This window comes from Podarcis filfolensis, assembly GCF_964270895.1.
Source record: "Podarcis filfolensis genome assembly, chromosome: 1".
Lineage (NCBI taxonomy): Eukaryota > Metazoa > Chordata > Lepidosauria > Squamata > Lacertidae > Podarcis > Podarcis filfolensis.
The window spans coordinates 102,762,484-102,780,038 of NC_139604.1; the positions used below are offsets into that span (position 1 = coordinate 102,762,484).

The 17,555-nt window shown below is 44.5% G+C and overlaps 1 protein-coding gene across 1 annotated transcript; it reads right to left on the reverse strand.

Annotated features, from left to right (window-relative positions):
• Window positions 1-11,891: 11,891 nt before the first annotated feature.
• NFKBIA (NFKB inhibitor alpha) lies at window positions 11,892-16,722 on the reverse strand. Its single transcript, XM_083575995.1, has 6 exons — window positions 16,325-16,722; window positions 14,946-15,054; window positions 14,044-14,254; window positions 13,642-13,730; window positions 13,260-13,520; window positions 11,892-12,502 (listed from the first exon to the last, which is right to left on the reverse strand). Exons 1-6 carry the CDS (start codon window positions 16,597-16,599, stop codon window positions 12,455-12,457), a joined length of 993 nt encoding a protein of 330 aa, XP_083432121.1. The 5' UTR covers window positions 16,600-16,722; the 3' UTR covers window positions 11,892-12,454.
• Window positions 16,723-17,555: the final 833 nt, after the last annotated feature.

Consider the following 17,555-nt stretch of genomic DNA (forward strand, 5'->3'; position numbering starts at 1 on the left):
GATCCCAGAAGACTTTAGGGATTCCAAAATTATTACTCTTAAAAAAAAAAAGGCGATAGAACTGATTGTGGAAACTATCAAGGCATCTTTTATTAGCTGTGGCTGGCAAAATTCTTGCAAGGATCTTAGCAAACCATCTCCTAACTATATCCAAGGTGATCCTTCCTGAATCCCAAAATGGTTTTCGACCTTCTAGGGGGACAAAGGACATGATTTTCACTGCTCGACAGCTTCCAGAAAAATGCAGAGAGCAAAACCATCCCCTGTATTGATCTGTATTTATTGACTTGACTAAGGCCTTCAACACTGTAAATTGCAATGCCTTGTGGACTGTCCTTCTGAAAATTGGCTGCTCAGATAAATTTGTTAACATCCTTCAGCTCCTCCATGATAATATGACAGCAACAATCACAGATAACAATAGGTCTCAAAGTGAATCATTCACAGCGGGATCGGGTGTTGAACAGGGTTGTGTTATCGTCCCAATTCTATTTATTATTTTCATTGCCATGATCCTACACATTGTTGAAGGGAAACTCCACACTGGGGTAGAAATCATATACTGAACAGATAGAAAGCTCTTCAATCTGAGCAGGCTGAAAGCAAAGAGTAAGGTTACCGTAACTTCCGTCATAGAGCTTCAGTATGCTGATGACAACGTAGTGTGTGCACACTCAGAGGATTGTTAGTTTAAAGCAGAGTCCCGTGCACAGCAGAAGGATGAGGAGTACGTGCTGCATACTCCATATTGCTTTATTTAAAGTTCAAAGCGATTATATTACAGAAAGACATCTTGCCTCTGCCGGAGCAGAGAAATGCATCCTCTCTCCTCGACAGCTCGGAGAGAATCACCAAAGTGAAACTGCAAAGAACAGTGAAAAACAGGAAACCAGTGTACGTCACATCCAGTCTCCCTTTCCCGTGAGAAACTCCAACAGTACAGACTGTGGAATGTAAACACCTGTCTCGTGACAAACCCTTTCGCTGCACAGTGAAGGAAAGCAGAAACCAACATCCTCCCCCTTTCTGTGAACATCACTGGGCAGCGTGTTCGTACAATATCAGTACAAACCCAACTTTTGCACATAGGTACAGTGTTGATCCCTGGATACAATCTTGGACAATACATCAGCAGGAATTTCATTACCTGGCATATAGGACACCGTTACGAGTCCCTTCTGAATACATTCCCTAGCATGCTGCAACTTTAATTGCAAGTGCTTTGTGCTTTGCTTACAACCTTCAGACTTCAGCAAAGCTAAACATGCTTTGTTGTCCTGGTAAACCCGGATTGGACATTTGACAGGAATTTTCATATCTTTGCACAATTGTATTAACCATTCACAATCCTTAAGTGAATAAGACAGTGCATTCAGTTCGGCTTCACAAGAACTTAAGCTAACTGTTGTTTGCTTCTTGCATGACCAATCAAACAGACCCTGATTGTACATGTAGCAAACTCCAGACGTACTTTTCTTGTCTGTAGTGTCACTTCCAAAACTTGCATCTGCAAATATCTCAAGACCACCAGACTTTCGATTGTTAAATCTCAGTCTGTAATGCATAGTGCCTTTCAAATACCGCGCTATGCGTTTCAGAGCTTTCCAATCCTTGATACTAGGATTGTTGACTTGTCTGCTTAGCAAATTACAGCTAACAGCAATGTCTGGTCTTGAACATCTGGCAATGAAGTTTAGCTTGCCTAGCACACTTCTGTACAATGTAGTGTCAGAAAATGCTTCTTCAGTGTCATCTATCTGATAACCTGTTGTCATCGGTGTGTCTACAGGGTTAGCATCCATCAGATTTAGTTTGCTTAACACATCAGCAATTTTCCGTGACTGGTGTACTAGAATGATACCATCTTGATCTCTCTCTATTTCCAGAGATAGGTAGTTGTTTACCTCACCAAGATCTTTCATGTCAAAGTGCTCTTTCAGTTGAGCTAGGGCGTTATTGTACATTGCGACATCTTTCCAAAAGAATAATAAATCATCAACATAAAACAAACAGTACAGTTTCTTCTGCCCCTCCTCTTTGACAAATACACATGGATCAGCTTTCCCTTGCTGAAAACCTAGAGAAAACAATACTTCAGTGAGTTTTGTGTGCCAACACCGTGCACTTTGTTTGAGACCATAAAGGGATTTCTTCAGAGCACAAACAAATCCCTGTTTTACCTGTACGCCATCAGGTGGAAGCATATAAAGTGATTCATCTAGAGATCCATACAGAAAAGCTGTATTAATATCATGGTGACTAATGTGTAGATTTTCCTCTGCAGCTAGCTTGAGCATAAGCCTTATGCTTTCATACCTCACTGTGGGTGAGTAGGTCTCGTGATAGTCTTCACCTGGTACCTGTGCAAAACCTCTGGCTACCAATCTGGCTTTGTGTCTGACTATCTTGCCATTTTGATCTGTCTTCGCTTTGAAGACCCATTTGCTTCCAAGCAGTTTCATTCCTGGAACTACTGGAACTAGCTCCCATGTTTTGTTCCTTTCTAAGGAATCAAGTTCAGCCTTCATGGCATTTAACCATGGCTCAGCTTCCTTTGAATCCAAACCCTGGATTTCTTGGAAACTAGAAGGTTCAAATACCTTCTTGGAGCTTTTAACAGCTGTTACTGCTACCGTAGCAAATTCATCAGCAAATCTCTTTGGAGGTCTGCCTTTTGTGGCTCTCTGTGACCTACGAATTAGCCTTAAGTCTTCAACACTCTCCTCTTCCTTCTTAGGAGAAAAACGACCTATTGTGAACAATGGTTCCTCCAATTCTTGATCAGAGCTTTCAGAGGGTCGCATAGAGGCTTTCGCACTCTTGAAATCCTCTGAATCACCCGATTCAGTTTCAGATTCAGACTCAGAACCTTCATCAGTGGGTGTGGGTTGTTGTGGCTGCTTTTGACTATCCTCAGTCTCATCACCGTCATCAGGATAACATTGGAAAATTCCCACATTCTCCCCCCACTTTGCATTGTACTCAACACTTCTCGTGAGCTTAATTGCCTTAGAGTCAGTCATCATTATTCTGTAAGACCCTTTCTGATAACCTAGAAAGATACCATGCAATCCACGCTTGTCTAACTTGGAATTTTGTGGTGAATGAACCCACATGTCAGAACCAAAAATTTTCATGTGTTTAATGTATGGCTTCTTGCCAAACATCTTCTCATAGGGGGTACAACCAATCGCTGAAGATAACCTGCGATTGTAACTGTAAACAAAACACGAGAGAGATTCGGCCCAATAACTCTCTGGAAGATTGGCATCATGCAGCAAGGTTTTTAACCCTTGAAGCAATGTCTGATTTGCCCTTTCCGCAAGTCCATTCTGCCATGGCGAGCGAGGACTAGACAAATCGTGTTGAATTCCTTTCTCAGTCAGAAAAGCTTCAAACTGCTGAGAAGTGAATTCTCCCCCGCGATCACTGAAAAGAGTCTTTATCTTCTTACCATGCACATTTTCCAACCAAGCACAGAATTCCTTGAACCTAGGAAAAGCCTCTGATTTCTGCTTGAGATTGTACACAAAAATATATCTGGAAAATGCATCAATGAGAACCATGAAGTACCTATTGCCACCCAAAGAGGGCGCTAGTGGTCCAACCAAATCTGCATGAACAATCTGGTATGGTTCCGTAGCTTGCCTACTAGACACCTTACCTTTCGCAGCCATTTTTACCTTGTTTGCTGCGCATGCTTTGCACTTCATGTGGTACCTGCAGGGTTTAATAGTCATACCTTCAACCAAGGCAGGCATTTTAGATACTGCCTCAAAATGCAAATGACCAAATTTTCTATGAAAATCATGAATACATTCTGCATGCAAACTTTTGTTAGAACCTGCAATGCAACAAGTGTCATCCTGCACAACATCATCATAATTCAAAACAAACAAACGATCAACATATTCAGCATGCAATACATAATCACTTTTCTTTGTGATGATGCACTTCCTGTTCTTGAAGGAAACGTCAATGTTCCGCTCATTCAGCTGTCCAACGCTGAGCAGATTATGTTTGGCATCTGGCACGTAAAGCACATTCTGTATCGATAAGTCCAAACTGTGAAGAACAACAGTTCCGTAGCCTTTACTGGGAATTGTGTGGTCATCCGCCTGGTGAATCGCACCTTCCTGCGGTGTAAAAGACACAAACAGTCTCTTATCGTTGCACATGTGGTGGGTCGCCGCTGAATCAACAACGAAGAAAGATCTAGACGTCTTCTGGACCTCTGCAACCTTTGGAGTGAAGCGTGAAACCATAGCCTTGTGCTGCGTTGTCCTTGACACCGGACCTTTGCCTTTGCCTCGGCCTTTTCCGCGCGATGAGCTTTCGCTGCGCTGCTCTGTCTTGGCCCTGGGATATCTGCATTCCCTCTTCATATGGCCTAGACGTCCACACGAGTAGCATTTCACTGCCTTCAAAGCTTTGGCGCCATCTGGTGGTTCCACTGCACTATGGGACGACGTCTGTGAAGACTCCCCCTTGCCCATGCAGCTAGCACCCCGGCGATCTGCTTCATTTAAAATCACGGCAGTAACATAATCCACTGTTAGCTGAGCTGTTGGTTGCACAGCAATCTGGGTTGCAACAGACTCCCAACCTGAACCCAAAGATTGTAGTATCATGAAAGAATACACAGCCTCTGGAAAGTTGAGTCCTCTCTGTTGCAGCTCATGTCTCAGATTTTGCATCTCCATCAGATGTAAACGCACATCTCCACCTTCAGCAAGAGCCATATTATGCAGCTTGTTGAAGTAAAACATAGTGGATCCAGCTTCTGTCCTTAAGTGAGCCTCTCTCAAAGCGTCCCAAATTTCTCTGGCTGAGGTCTTATCACGCAACAGACAGAGCTCTTCCGGGGATACTATCAATGTAAGAGTTCCCCTTGCTTTGGAATCCTTAGCTGCCCATACATCTGTAACTGGAGCTGGGGGGTTGTCTGTAATCACCTCAAACAAACCCTCTTTCCGCAGAATTGCCTCTGCATACAAAACCCAGTCCGCGTAATTCTTCTTATTGAGCTTTGGAATCCCACAAGCATCCTGAAGGGCCATCATGACTCTGGCATTAGCCTTCAGCGTCATATATGCTGCTTTAAATCTTGCTGCGTCACTGCTGCAGCTGCCTTATTCCAAAAGCGCACTTAAAAGTTACTTTCGATTTCCCCAGCATAGTAACTTGTGCCTGGGAGCCTTTTGCCTATTCCCAGCAAAACGGCTTTAAAGTTAAAAGTCCAGCCATAAGGCCATTAACTAGAAGCTGGCAGGCTGCCCGGAGCAGTAGCACATACCTCATCAATCATCTTGACACGCAGAGCAGATTCTGATCCGATCTGTCCCTCTGCATTCCGATCCCTTGCCGGCACTCCGATTCGACTTCTGGGCCCATAACCAGGTGTTAGTTTAAAGCAGAGTCCCGTGCACAGCAGAAGGATGAGGAGTACGTGCTGCATACTCCATATTGCTTTATTTAAAGTTCAAAGCGATTATATTACAGAAAGACATCTTGCCTCTGCCGGAGCAGAGAAATGCATCCTCTCTCCTCGACAGCTCGGAGAGAATCACCAAAGTGAAACTGCAAAGAACAGTGAAAAACAGGAAACCAGTGTACGTCACATCCAGTCTCCCTTTCCCGTGAGAAACTCCAACAGTACAGACTGTGGAATGTAAACACCTGTCTCGTGACAAACCCTTTCGCTGCACAGTGAAGGAAAGCAGAAACCAACAAGGATGACCTCCAAACCATCCTAAATATCTTCTCAGAAGCTTATGAAAAGCTTAGCCCATCGCTCAACATCTAAAAAACCAAAGTGATTCACTAACAAGTACAAAACAACCCCTCTGCTGCACCACAAATCCAACTCAACGGTGTAACATAGGAAAGTGTTGATCACTTTTCCTACCTGGGGAGTTATCTTTCCACAAGGGCTGACATTGATGCTGAAATCCAGCATCTCCTGAGCTGTGTGAGTGCAACTTTTTCCCAACTGAAGCACCAGAGTATTTGAGGACCGGGACACTCGCAGGCAAACCAAAATGCTTGTTGACAAAGCTATTGTACTACCAACCTTACTGTATGCTTGTGAAACATGGACCACTTATAAACACCATCTCCAACTCCTCAAAAGATTCCATCAACGGTGTCTCCGGAAAAAAAATTATATATCACCTGGGAAGACAGTCAAACTAATGCTGGAAGAAGCAAAGATCACCAGTGTTGAAGCAATGATTCTTCAACATCAACTTGTTGGACTGGTCATGTTGTTCAGATGCCTGATTATCGTCTTCCAAAGCAACTACTCTATTCCGAACTTAAAAATGAAAGCATAATGCTAGTGGTCAACAAAAGAGGTTTAAAGACTCTCTCAAGGCAAAATCTTTAAAAATGTAGTATAAACACCAACAATTGGGATGAACGCCGCAACCTCAGAGCCGTTCGCGACTGGACCTAACAATAAGGGGTCCCTTTACCTTTTAGCCTGTGAGCGCTCCAATTGAAGAACAGCCTTTACCAAAGGTGTCATGGACTTTGAAGATACTAATAATAATAATAATAATATCTTTATTGTCATTGCCCCCTCTCAGGGACAACGAAATTACTTGACTGCTCCATAAAAACACTAATTAAAACAATACAGTATAGTACAGCAAGGAAGATTAGATGACTTTCAAAGTCCAGGCTTCCCATTCAGGGCTGAGATCGCTCTGGAGAAGAAGCTGTTCTTAAGACGACTCATTCTTGTCTTCATCGTCCTGTATCTCCGTCCCGACGGCAGGAGCTCGAAGAGACAGTGACCAGGATGTGATGGATCTTTTACTATGTCCAGTGCCTTCCTATGGCACCTTGTGGCATAAATCTGCTCTAAGGTGGAGAGTGGGCAGCCAACAATGCTCTCTGCTGCCTTAACAACTCTGCACAACCCCATCCTGTCCTGGGTAGTACAGCTTCCGTACCACACACATAAGCCATAAGTGAGCACGCTCTCAATGGCACAGTGATAGAAAGCAAGCAGCAGTTTCTGTGGAAGATGGTTTACTCAAACTCAGGATGAAAGGGAGAAGCATGCTAAGAGGCAAACCCTCTTGGCAAACCCTCACCATGATCAACTCCCACCTGGAAACTATGTCCCCGCTGTGAAAGGACATGTGGATCCAGAATTGGCCTCCACAGTCACTTACAGACTCACTGTTAAGACCATTTTCATGGAAGATTTTACTCGGCTATGAGTGATTGCCAAAGAAGAAGAAGACCTCTTGCACTCATGTACTTCTGATAGGGAAAGTGCTTGGAAGAGGGCACTTAAAAACAGGAAGCTGTCAGGCCATCGGTCCATCCATCACAGTAGTATCAACTGCACTGTCTGGAAAGTGCTCTCTAGGATTGCAGGATCTCTGTCCTACCTGGAGGTGCTGGGGCTGAATTTAGTACCTTTTGCATGCAAGCAGATGCTGTACCACTGAGCTGTAGCCCTTTCCCAGATCTTCGTATTGCACTGTACACAGGCAGACGGGCATAGCAGAAGGGCTATGCCCTTTGCATATTTGGATCCCAAGTCATTTGGGCTTATAGATAAAGACCAAAACCTTGCATCAAGAAATGAATAGGCAACTGGTGCACATATTTTAAGTTTGTGAACAAGCCTGGGCTTCACCCGTTAAAATTCTGGCAACCAAATTATGCAATAATAAATCTTCCAAGTCATTTTCAAGGGCAGCCCCATATATAATACATTGTAGTAATCCATTACAGTAATTACTGTGGCCAGACTAGTCCCACTCAGGAATTTATATTTGTGCATGTATTTTCTTGCATTTATATCCTGCCTTGTTTTCCATTGTGGGACCGCAGGTGACATACATGTGGTTTTCAGACCAGCCCTTTCAGAAGGTGTGTGACCATGTCCAAAACAGCCTGGAATATCATTTCCCTTCAGCTAGAACTATCTCTCCATCCACAATGCCTCTGTCTTGCCAAGATTCATCTTCTGTTTATGGGCCTTCATCCAGCCCATTATCAAATCCAGGATGCAGCTCCTGTACAGCCTCACCTGACTGGTTGTCATAAGCATACTATTGACTCTTAACTCCAAGCCCTCAAATGACCTCACCCAGTGGTTTCATATAGAAGGAAACACAGTGGAATCCTGCAAGGACCCATAACATAAATGGCTGAATGCCTGGACTCCCTTCTAATTCCAAAAGGAAACATGAACCCTGGGTAAGTAATTGGAACCCCTGAAATCTTGCACCACTTGGATTCCAGGCACTTACTCAGGGTTCGTGTTTCCTTCAGGAAGGAGGCACAGCAGAGACTGTGTGTCTGTATGATAAATGGTTTGTTTGCATATATATATATATATATATATATATATATATATATATATATATACATATATATACATATACATACACATACATACATACATATATATATATACTGTACACACAACCTGAACCGACAATGGAGGGTCTTGTTTCTCCCATAGCCACAGCCTTGGATTCCATAAGAAATCAGGCCTGGCTCTCTCTCTAGCCTTTGGCTTCTAGCTCTTATCTCTCACCTCTCCACTCTGACCTTTTGTCTTTCTAACTGATAGACAATTGAGGAAGGGAGGCCCACCCATTTGTATTCTGGCACAGAGCCACTCCCTTTGTTAGCTTGATGACTCATACTTAGCGGGCCAATGCCAGGCTGGCCTGGCTATTCCAGCAATAACATTCATGCTGGATACAGAAATTAGAAGGGAGCCTAACCACCACCACCCCCTCCACAGAAAAAATTGCAACCATTTCATGAAATCAAGCAGAAATCCTCTACATCTACAATGTTCTGAGAATGGTCCTGCAGGTAGGAGCAGAGTCATCATATCCATGTGCAAAGCTGCTAAGCAGACGTGGTCAAGGAGGAGCGTAGGGAAAATAAAACTCTCAGAAAATATGTGCTTCCAAATCCAGGTTTTCTATCTTTCCAAACAGCTGTTTTAAAAAAAAAAATGAGCAAGACAAAAATTCCTTTGAAACAGCAAATGAAAAGATGGGTCAGATTTCATGCATTTTATGTGCAGTATTTCCGACATAGTATTGCTCATGCAGAGCTTCTGAAATAATAGCCAAATTCCAAGTATTTCTATAAATTACTTTCTAGAATTGGGGCATTTTTAACAAATAGTTTTAAGCAATTATTAAGACGGGCAATAAATAATTTGTCTCTTGGACTAACTTTGAATTTCTGCTAACTTTGGCCCTGCACTACTTTTACAAAACAATGTTTTTTTTTACCCTTAGGGCTACATACACTTGAAATCATGCAGGTATTGTCTGTGGAAGAGGTACATTGGTAATGTGATAGATCAGGCATGTCCAAAGTCCATTTTGGGGGCCTAATCCGGCCCGCCAGTCGATTTAATCCAGCCCCCGTGGCAGTATATGTCCTCGGGTAAAATCCTTTAAAAAAAGCTCAATTCATCAAATCTGGTCGTCTTTGAAAAAAGTTTGGGCACCCCTGCGACAGATGATCCAATGGCTTGGGCAGTGAGCTGGGGTGGATAAGCTTCATTGTAAGTTCCTGGTTTTGATTTGGGGGAAATCAATATATTTTTGTATTCGAAAACTATCATGCTCTTTTAATATTTCTTAAATAAAACAGGGTCCATTGTTCAGTAAATGAGCTGTTCGTGTACCTGTCCTTCCCTCTCCATGTGTAGTAATGCTTTCTGATCTGTATTGCCCCTCCTTATCCCTGCTTCCTTTTTGCCGCAGCAATAACTACCAAATCCTGTTTAAAATAATAGTAATAATCAAATACCCAATTCAAACGAGCAATTCATTTTCAGAAAGTTTCTGCAAAATGAGTTAAATTATACAACGGTTACACAGTGTGCTATTTCAAATGAAAAGCTGCAGAATTTTGGTTTCTTATTTTAAAGTCAAATTCAGTTATTTTACTGCAGGCTGAATTATGGATAACTAAGCATACATTTTCTTCTTCCACCAGGAAGTTTCAAGGCATGACCTTTGATCATACAAAGAGAGGAATGGGAATAACCCTGACTCAGAATGGCACTTGACTTTAATCATTTCCATGCAGCTAGAGTTCCAATGCAAAGCAGAACGGAGCTAAATCTCCTGATTCAGTGTTCCTCATGCAAAGCAATTGAGGCTAAAGTTCAGGGGCATTTATTGAAACTGTTAACAGCCTACCAAGAACCCAAATTATACAAATTCAACACTGCCTCAGGGAGATAATGGGAATGGATCCAGCCTGCAATCCTGGCTGGCATCTTCTCTTGCAAGAAGGCTGGGGAACCTATGGCCCTCCAGATGTTGGGATTCCAACTCCCGTCAACTCCAACCCATATGGCCGATGGTCAGGAATGATAGGAGTTGGGAGTCCAGCAACAGCTGGAGGCTCACAGATAAACTGCATTGATACAATGTCTTATAAACTGCATTGATACAATGAGACTGGATTAGAGGAAGAGACCTGTGGCTTATGTGCTCACCATGTGAAGCTTCTGCTACTGCAAACCACAGAATACGCTATTAAACCCACTGGTCTCAACAAGGAAATCCCACAATGCTCCAGTGAAAACTCAAGAGATATAATTGCTTAAAATCAGCTTGCTTGCCCATCTTCAATGTATTAAGGCAGCCTGGTGAAAGAGCTAGGTTTAAGGAAGTTTGGACACCAATATTTGTAAAGCTATTATGTTGTTGACATCTGTCTGTCTGGAGAGACAGCTGAGTGAACCTCAGGGGTGGAAGTCAAAACGCTGTGTCGGCAACACCAAAGTGACCTCTCTAGTGCGCAAAGCTGGGCAATGTGTATAGAGGTCCCGGGCTCCCCAGACTACAATAACCCCCTCTTAGCCTCGCTGAGCTGGTCCAAAGGAAAGGAGAGCAATACTTTTGGGACCAGTTTGGCTGCAGGAGTTGCCAGAAGGAGGTGTACAAGGCATCATCCAACCACTTTAGGGACTCCACTCTGAATGTGTGTAGGGTTTTACTCCTTAGTTTTTTCTTCTCCTGAAGATACCCTGCAAGGCAGTGGAGTTTCAGGATCAGTTTTCCTTCTCCTAGACGGGCTACCTTCCCAGGTTGACAAGCCCCACTTGCCCCTCACATCCTTCTACATCACACGTAGAAGCCGGCTTCTTGACCACTGTTGGCCTCATCTGCCCCTTTATATGCTGGCCATATAAAAGCAGCAATATGGTAGTGAAGATAAACCTCGTAAAGCCAGGTCAGGTAATAACTGTGGGCAACACACCAATGGCATGGGGCAAACCTCCACCTGACAAGCCTGAGACGTGAGGGGTAGCTTCAAATTGGGTTATCGAAAGACCCTGTGGAAGGGTCCAGGAATACCTGTGGTGGACACACTTGACCGGTGGATATATACCTGAATGGATAATGGGCAGGGATAATGGCTTTTATTTGTGGCACAACCTGGTATGAGTTGGGCCTTGACAAATCCCAGAGATTTTAGTTGGAGGGAGTTAAATACATGCTTTTATTTCTCCACGGAAACCAATGGGACTGCAAAGAAGAGCCTTGTGGCACCTAATATACCATGAAGGATAATGGAGGCTTTATTTTCAAAGGAACACTGACAATTGACTGATGTGATCAGCAATGGTTTTTGAACTGACCTGGCTCCAGTATGAAAATGAGTAAACAGCACGTGGGTGCAAATATATCCCTATTCGTCCCTCTCCACCCCCTGCCCTGGGTTACTAATACAGGACACTAGTGGCTTTCTTTAATGTGAATGTGTGCAAGAATGAACCAATTGCCTGAGATGTTTGATTTTACCTAACTCCTCAGAAAGGAGAAAGCGGATGAGCAATTCTTCAGCAGGGGGAAGAGTTTCATCAATTCAGTGCATTTCTCATTTGATTTGATTTTTTAATAAATATACACAAGTACCAAAAAAGCTATTCACAAAATATACAATATTTACACACAATATACATATTGCAAAGCATAGGGCTTGCAATATACAGCCTGAACGTTAATTGCTACCCTTTCCTGTGGATGGAGAAGAGGACATTCTTTGGGTTGCAACCGCTCTGCCTGCCGTGCAGCACAAAGGGCACCTGAGCTCAGTCTTTGGGATGGATTGTTATCAGTCAGTCAGAAATATATGGAATGTCTTCCAAAAGGACACAGCAGATGGTGACCTGGGCCAGCCCCCTTGTAGAGCATGCAGTGAATACGTAGGTCAACCGTCCAAGTTCTCACTCTGTTCGTTTATTTGTACAATCTACTCTCTGGTGCAAATGAGCCCAGGCTTCTTCTGGTGTCTGACAACCAAAGTTCATTCCTGCCCGAACTGTGCATTGAACTGCAGGCAGCACCTGCTGTTCTAACAACATGCTCTGTACTGTGCTGTGTGTTCAGTAATTGTTCACATTTTGCTCGCCTCTGCTTCGCGCAACGCTCCCACTTTAGCAAGGCACATGTCGTCCGCCAATGATGCAGTCATCATACAGGAGCTAGATGAGGGGAAGAAAAAGCAAATCAGGCTTAATGGAAGGCTTTAAGAAAGAGCATGAAGTAATTCTCTAAGGGGAATACAGGGCCATTTCCCATTATCCCAAGGAAGTGTTCCATTAAATTTAGCTGCACTCACATGAGGAAAATAGCACCTGATAATTAACACTAGAGCCTGCATTCTAAAAACTTAAAAAAATCTGGGAGCTGCTACATATAATTCAAGGGACTGGAGTAAAAACTCAGTAGTTAAGGAAAATTCTTTGTTGTGGTGGTACATTTTATTAACAGACAAAAATCTGGACTAATATGATGCTTATAATATTAGAGGGAAGTAGAGATAACAAATAGTAGGTTGCAAATAGCACCACCAGAAAATCTATGTGCAAATGTGCTTCCTTTGAAATAACCTTAAATTTTAAATCCACTTTTGAAAATTTATTAAAAGATTTCCTAATCATATCATGTCAAATGCTCCCTTAAAGCCAGTTTTCCTCCTTGTGTGAAGTCAGTGCAATGATTTGCTAGATTCAAATGAATCTAATCAATGCATTTTCTATACCTTTGAGTATTCAGTGCTTACACCGATGGGTGACTGGTAATAACTCTGTTACCAGGCTTATACCTTCAAGGTGTCAAAGGCAAGCAAAACCTAGTCCCTTGTTGTTTACAATTGCTTCCTAACAACCTTAATGGGAAATGTGTGTGCAAATTATGGTAGAAATCTCTCTCTCATAGAATGGAGAAATGGCCACTCACTTCATCGTCTGTGAACTCTGACTCTGATTCACAGCTCTCTTCGTCTTCACTTTCTGGTAGCATCTGCAGGTCCAACGTCGTAAACTGCCTCAGCTGCTCCTGTATGAAGGAGTTGTTTCTTCCCCATGTGAGCTGGTATGGAGAGTAGCCCTGGTAGGTTACTTTGTTTACATCCGCTCCGTGCTTCAACAGGAGCGACACCAGTTCTTGATTCTGTAGATCGACAGCCAAATGCAAGGCAGTCCTACCGTTGCAAGGCTCCTGTTTATTGAAAAAAAAAAAGAGAAAAGGGTGCATTCAGTTAGGCCGGACACATGCTAAGATGTTCATTCTCAAATTGCTGGGATGAGGTTTGCTTGTTTGAAAATGGCAGGTATCTTACCTGAGCATTGACATCTGCTCCCAAGGACAAGAGGTGTTCTACTATGGCCAGGTAACCTTGAATAGCTGCCAGATGGAGACACGTGTGTCCTATGAAACAGAAATGGAGGAGATTAAATTTCATGTGATACAAGTCATTCCAACACTTGGCTATAATTTTTCAAATCATATACACTATAGCCATTTAAAGATGGCCTACTCTGATCAAAGAAGCTTGATTATTTGATTCCAGTAGGTGACTACGAAGCAAGAACAAGGAACACCCTCCCCTCCCTTCCTTGGCTGACACTTGCTATACAGAAAGAGCTGGAAAGAATTATCTGAATCACAAGGCAATGTAGCACAGTGCCAAGGGCTGGAGTACCCAGTGAGCTGGCAGCTCAGACTCAGAATGTGTGCTTACCATTGTAATTGGACGACTGTAGGATAGAGTCGATTTGTTGTTTCTGGCAGTACTGTGTGAGGACACCGACACCTCTGAGAGAGCCTTGTTCGCAAACGATATGCAGCGGGGTGTTTCCTCGGAAATCTCTGATATCTGCATCACATCCAGCTTTCAGAAGAGTCTCTGCGATTTCTGGCTGGTCTGTTATCACTGCCAAGTGAAGTGGAGTCTGCAAATTGGAAGTTGAGAAAGCATTATAGTTAACCAGAAAAAAGAAAAATCTCCTAGACTAGCCATTATAGTACACAAAACAATCTTCTTAGTCATCACTCCTGAACCCACTTCTTGAGGAAAGTATGTTTTTTCAGGATCAACCACTTTCCATAAATCCTTTGAAAAGTTCCTCAATGTTTTGCTTTTTGTCATGTGATACACTTCTGAGAGAACAATCACACTGTTGTGTTGGTGGTCCAATTTTACTATACTTTGGAGCCAACCATGAAAAGTCACTTCCACAAATTGCTGATTTAAAGCTCCTTGTAGCCTGAAAGACTTGCCCTAAATAAGGCAGAGGGAGCTTGTGGCTCTCCAGTTGTTGCTGAACTTCAACTCCCATCAGCCCCAGCCAGCATAGTCAAGAATCAGGGTTGAGAGTAGTTGTAGGCCAGCAACATATGGAAGGCCACAAATTCACCCCCATTTTCTTGGGAGCTCAACCTCATCAATGAGCCAAGGTTATTGATGGGGATAATTATGCTTAAAGGTCGCAATTTTATGAGTTACTTAAACCCCTTGAATTTTTTCCCTAAATTTATCTTTTCCTCCCACCAAAAATGTTTCTTTTGGAGAGCTTCCAAGTCCCCTAGGGCACCATGTTTGATCCCTGCAAGAGAGGAAAGAAAACCCTGCCGGGTAAGTACCTGGTTGAGGTTATTTTGGGTATTCAGGAAGGCTTTGTCTCGTCCTGCCTGGCGAATGATTTCCAAACTCAAGGCCTTTTCTTCATGTATAATTGCCAGATGGAGAAATCTGCAAAGAGGAAAACGGTGGGGAAAACCCGATGGTGAGTACTTAAGAAAGAAAGAAAAAACAAAGGACAAAAAAATTCCCAGCCACCTCTTGCTAATCAGCTCTTTTGCTCTTGCTCGTCATCCCGCGGGCAACGTGCCCAGGATCCGAGTCATGATGGAGGAAGAACATCAGCCTCAGCGGCAAGAGAGGCGATTTCGAAAGCCTGGGGTTTTCGAAGCCGCGTGCTCTCGCTACCTGGTGTTTTCCGCGGAGTTGTTGTGAGCTGAGTGTTCCGGGCAAGGCGCCAGGGACTTTCCAGAGCGCTTCCCCCCTCCCGAGCGCCCCGCCCGGCGCCTCCCTCAAGCCCCGCCCCCCTCGCAGCTTGTGAGAACACCCCGTCCCGGCCCCTATCCGCTGGCAGCCGGCCCAGGCACAAGGCGGAGCGGGCGGGGAGGGGAAAACCCAGACTTGCAAAAATCCCCGGGCTTTTATGTAACCAGCAGAACGCGAGCGACATCAAAGGACCTCTCCCCCCCCCGCACACCCCGCGTTCTATTATTACTGATCTACATAGTAGGCTCCTCGCTCCCCCCTGCAAGGCAGCCTGTGCAATAAACACAAATGCGGATGGAGTCAAACATGAGCGCTAAGAATCTACATTATTATGTGGGGGGGGGGGTTAAATGCGTTTGGCTCGCTCTACTGATTGTTCTTCTCTGCTGGGTCAGTAACTCAGAACTATTATGAAGGGCCCCGCTTTAAAAGAGCTAGCGAATTTCCTGCAGGGTCTTTTTCGCCGCTGCAAATGCGTAATTCCCGGGGATTCACTGCGCTCAAGCAAGCTGAAATTCAACCGCGCACTGCGTGCATCCTGGACTCTTTTACATGCATGTCGCCATGCTAACCTCTCAAACCTCTTTTAAAAATTAAAGAGGCGTTTAAATTTAAATAGCAAACTTGACGCCTTTCAGGGGGGGAAACAAATCAAAAGGATCGCTGTCTCCCTTGCAGCGCCCAGCTGCCCCCACCCGCCACATTTCCTTCTTCGCGATAGTCCCGTGCTACATTTTCTAGAGAGTTTCCTTCACATCTAGGGAACAGAGGCCACCAGGCTCTTAACCACATTTGCTTGGAAATAAGCCCCATTAATTCCAACCAGATCCATTTCCAAGGAAAAGCATTAAGATCACCACTTTGCTAACTTCCGAGGGAACGCGAGGCAAAACCGCCCACGGAGGTCGAAGTTCCGATCCCCTTCCCCGAATTTGCAAAGTCCTCCAAGACTTACGTGTCTCCGTCTTCGGTCACTTGCAGTTTCCAAGCCTGCGCGCCCTGGCCGGGGCCGCTCTGGAGCCCCGCGGAGGCTTCCGCCGGCTCGATGCGAATGTCTCTCAGCTCGTTGACGAGCTTCTCGTACTCCTCCTCCTTCATGGAGTCCAAGCCGCTGTCGTGGCGGTCGTCCTGGACCAGGCTGAGCTGCCTGTCCTTCTTCAGCGCGTCCCGGGGGTGGTTGTCCATCGTTATATCCATAGGGTAATCCAGCGAGCCGGGGCTGAAAAACATGGCCTGGGCGAGAACGAGCCGCGGGTCCCGAAGTGTGCAGTTGCCTTGCGAAGTCGTGGCGAGAAGCTGACGGGCGGCGGCGGCGGCGCTTGCCTATACAGCCTCGGCGGAGGGGATTTCTGCGCCGGGGCGGAGCTTGCGCGCTCGGGAATTTCCCGGCCGAGTCGGGCCAACTAGTTCAGTCCTGTCTGGAAGCTGCTGCTGCTGTGGCAGCAAAGGCTGTGGCCGAGGAATTCCCTTCCCTAGTCACTCGCTGGAAATTTTTTGCTTTTTCCACAGAAGGGAAAGTTTTTTGGATGGCTTTCTGTGACTAAGGCGCCCACCCCACCCCTCGAGGCCTTCCACTCCTCCAGGCTTTTCCTCGATGGGCTTTCGGGATATGCAAAAAAAGAGAAAAGAATTCACGGTCCTTCTTTTTGGGATTTCCCTCCTGCTTTGATATTTTAGATAGATATAGCCCTAAAATGCCCTGGTATTTTGGTAAATATTCCTGGCCCTGTTTTAAAGGGGAGGAGTGGAAAGAGCAGGCAGGCCTTGCAGGACGGACCCCAGCACTTAATAGGGCCACAGTGCAATATTTGTAGGGGTGCCTGAACTTAGCACTGTGGAGGAGTAAGTCCCACATACATTGCAAACGACACAATCTTTCCAATATTGCAGAGAATGCTGCAGAGTGGTGAAGTGCAACCCCTTTCCATAAGGCCACCTTTTTGCAAAGGTGTACGGTGCACACTGAGGACTTGCCAGATTGTAGGTTGTGTATGTGTCCCCCCCCCCGTTAAAAGCATAGGAACCCAACATGAAAAACATTGTAGGATTGCTTTGGCTTTATAATAGATGTACATTCCACCTTTGTGTGAACATCCAAAGCATCTAACACAAAACACTACGCATCAGGTTACTGGGTTCTTCTCAGCTTTTTATTAATTATATCGATTATACAACATGGTTAAAGA

What these genes read in the sequence shown, in the direction of transcription:
- NFKBIA (XM_083575995.1), bottom strand. Translation starts at nt 16,599, where the DNA reads ATGTTTTTCAGCCCCGGCTCGCTGGATTACCCTATGGATATAACGATG. An exon ending in ACAGTCGTCCAATTACAATG is followed by an intron (nt 13,731 to 14,043) that starts GTAAGCACACAT and finishes TCTGTTTCATAG; the next exon opens with GACACACGTGTCTCCATCTG. An exon ending in GAGCAGATGTCAATGCTCAG is followed by an intron (nt 13,521 to 13,641) that starts GTAAGATACCTG and finishes TTCAATAAACAG; the next exon opens with GAGCCTTGCAACGGTAGGAC.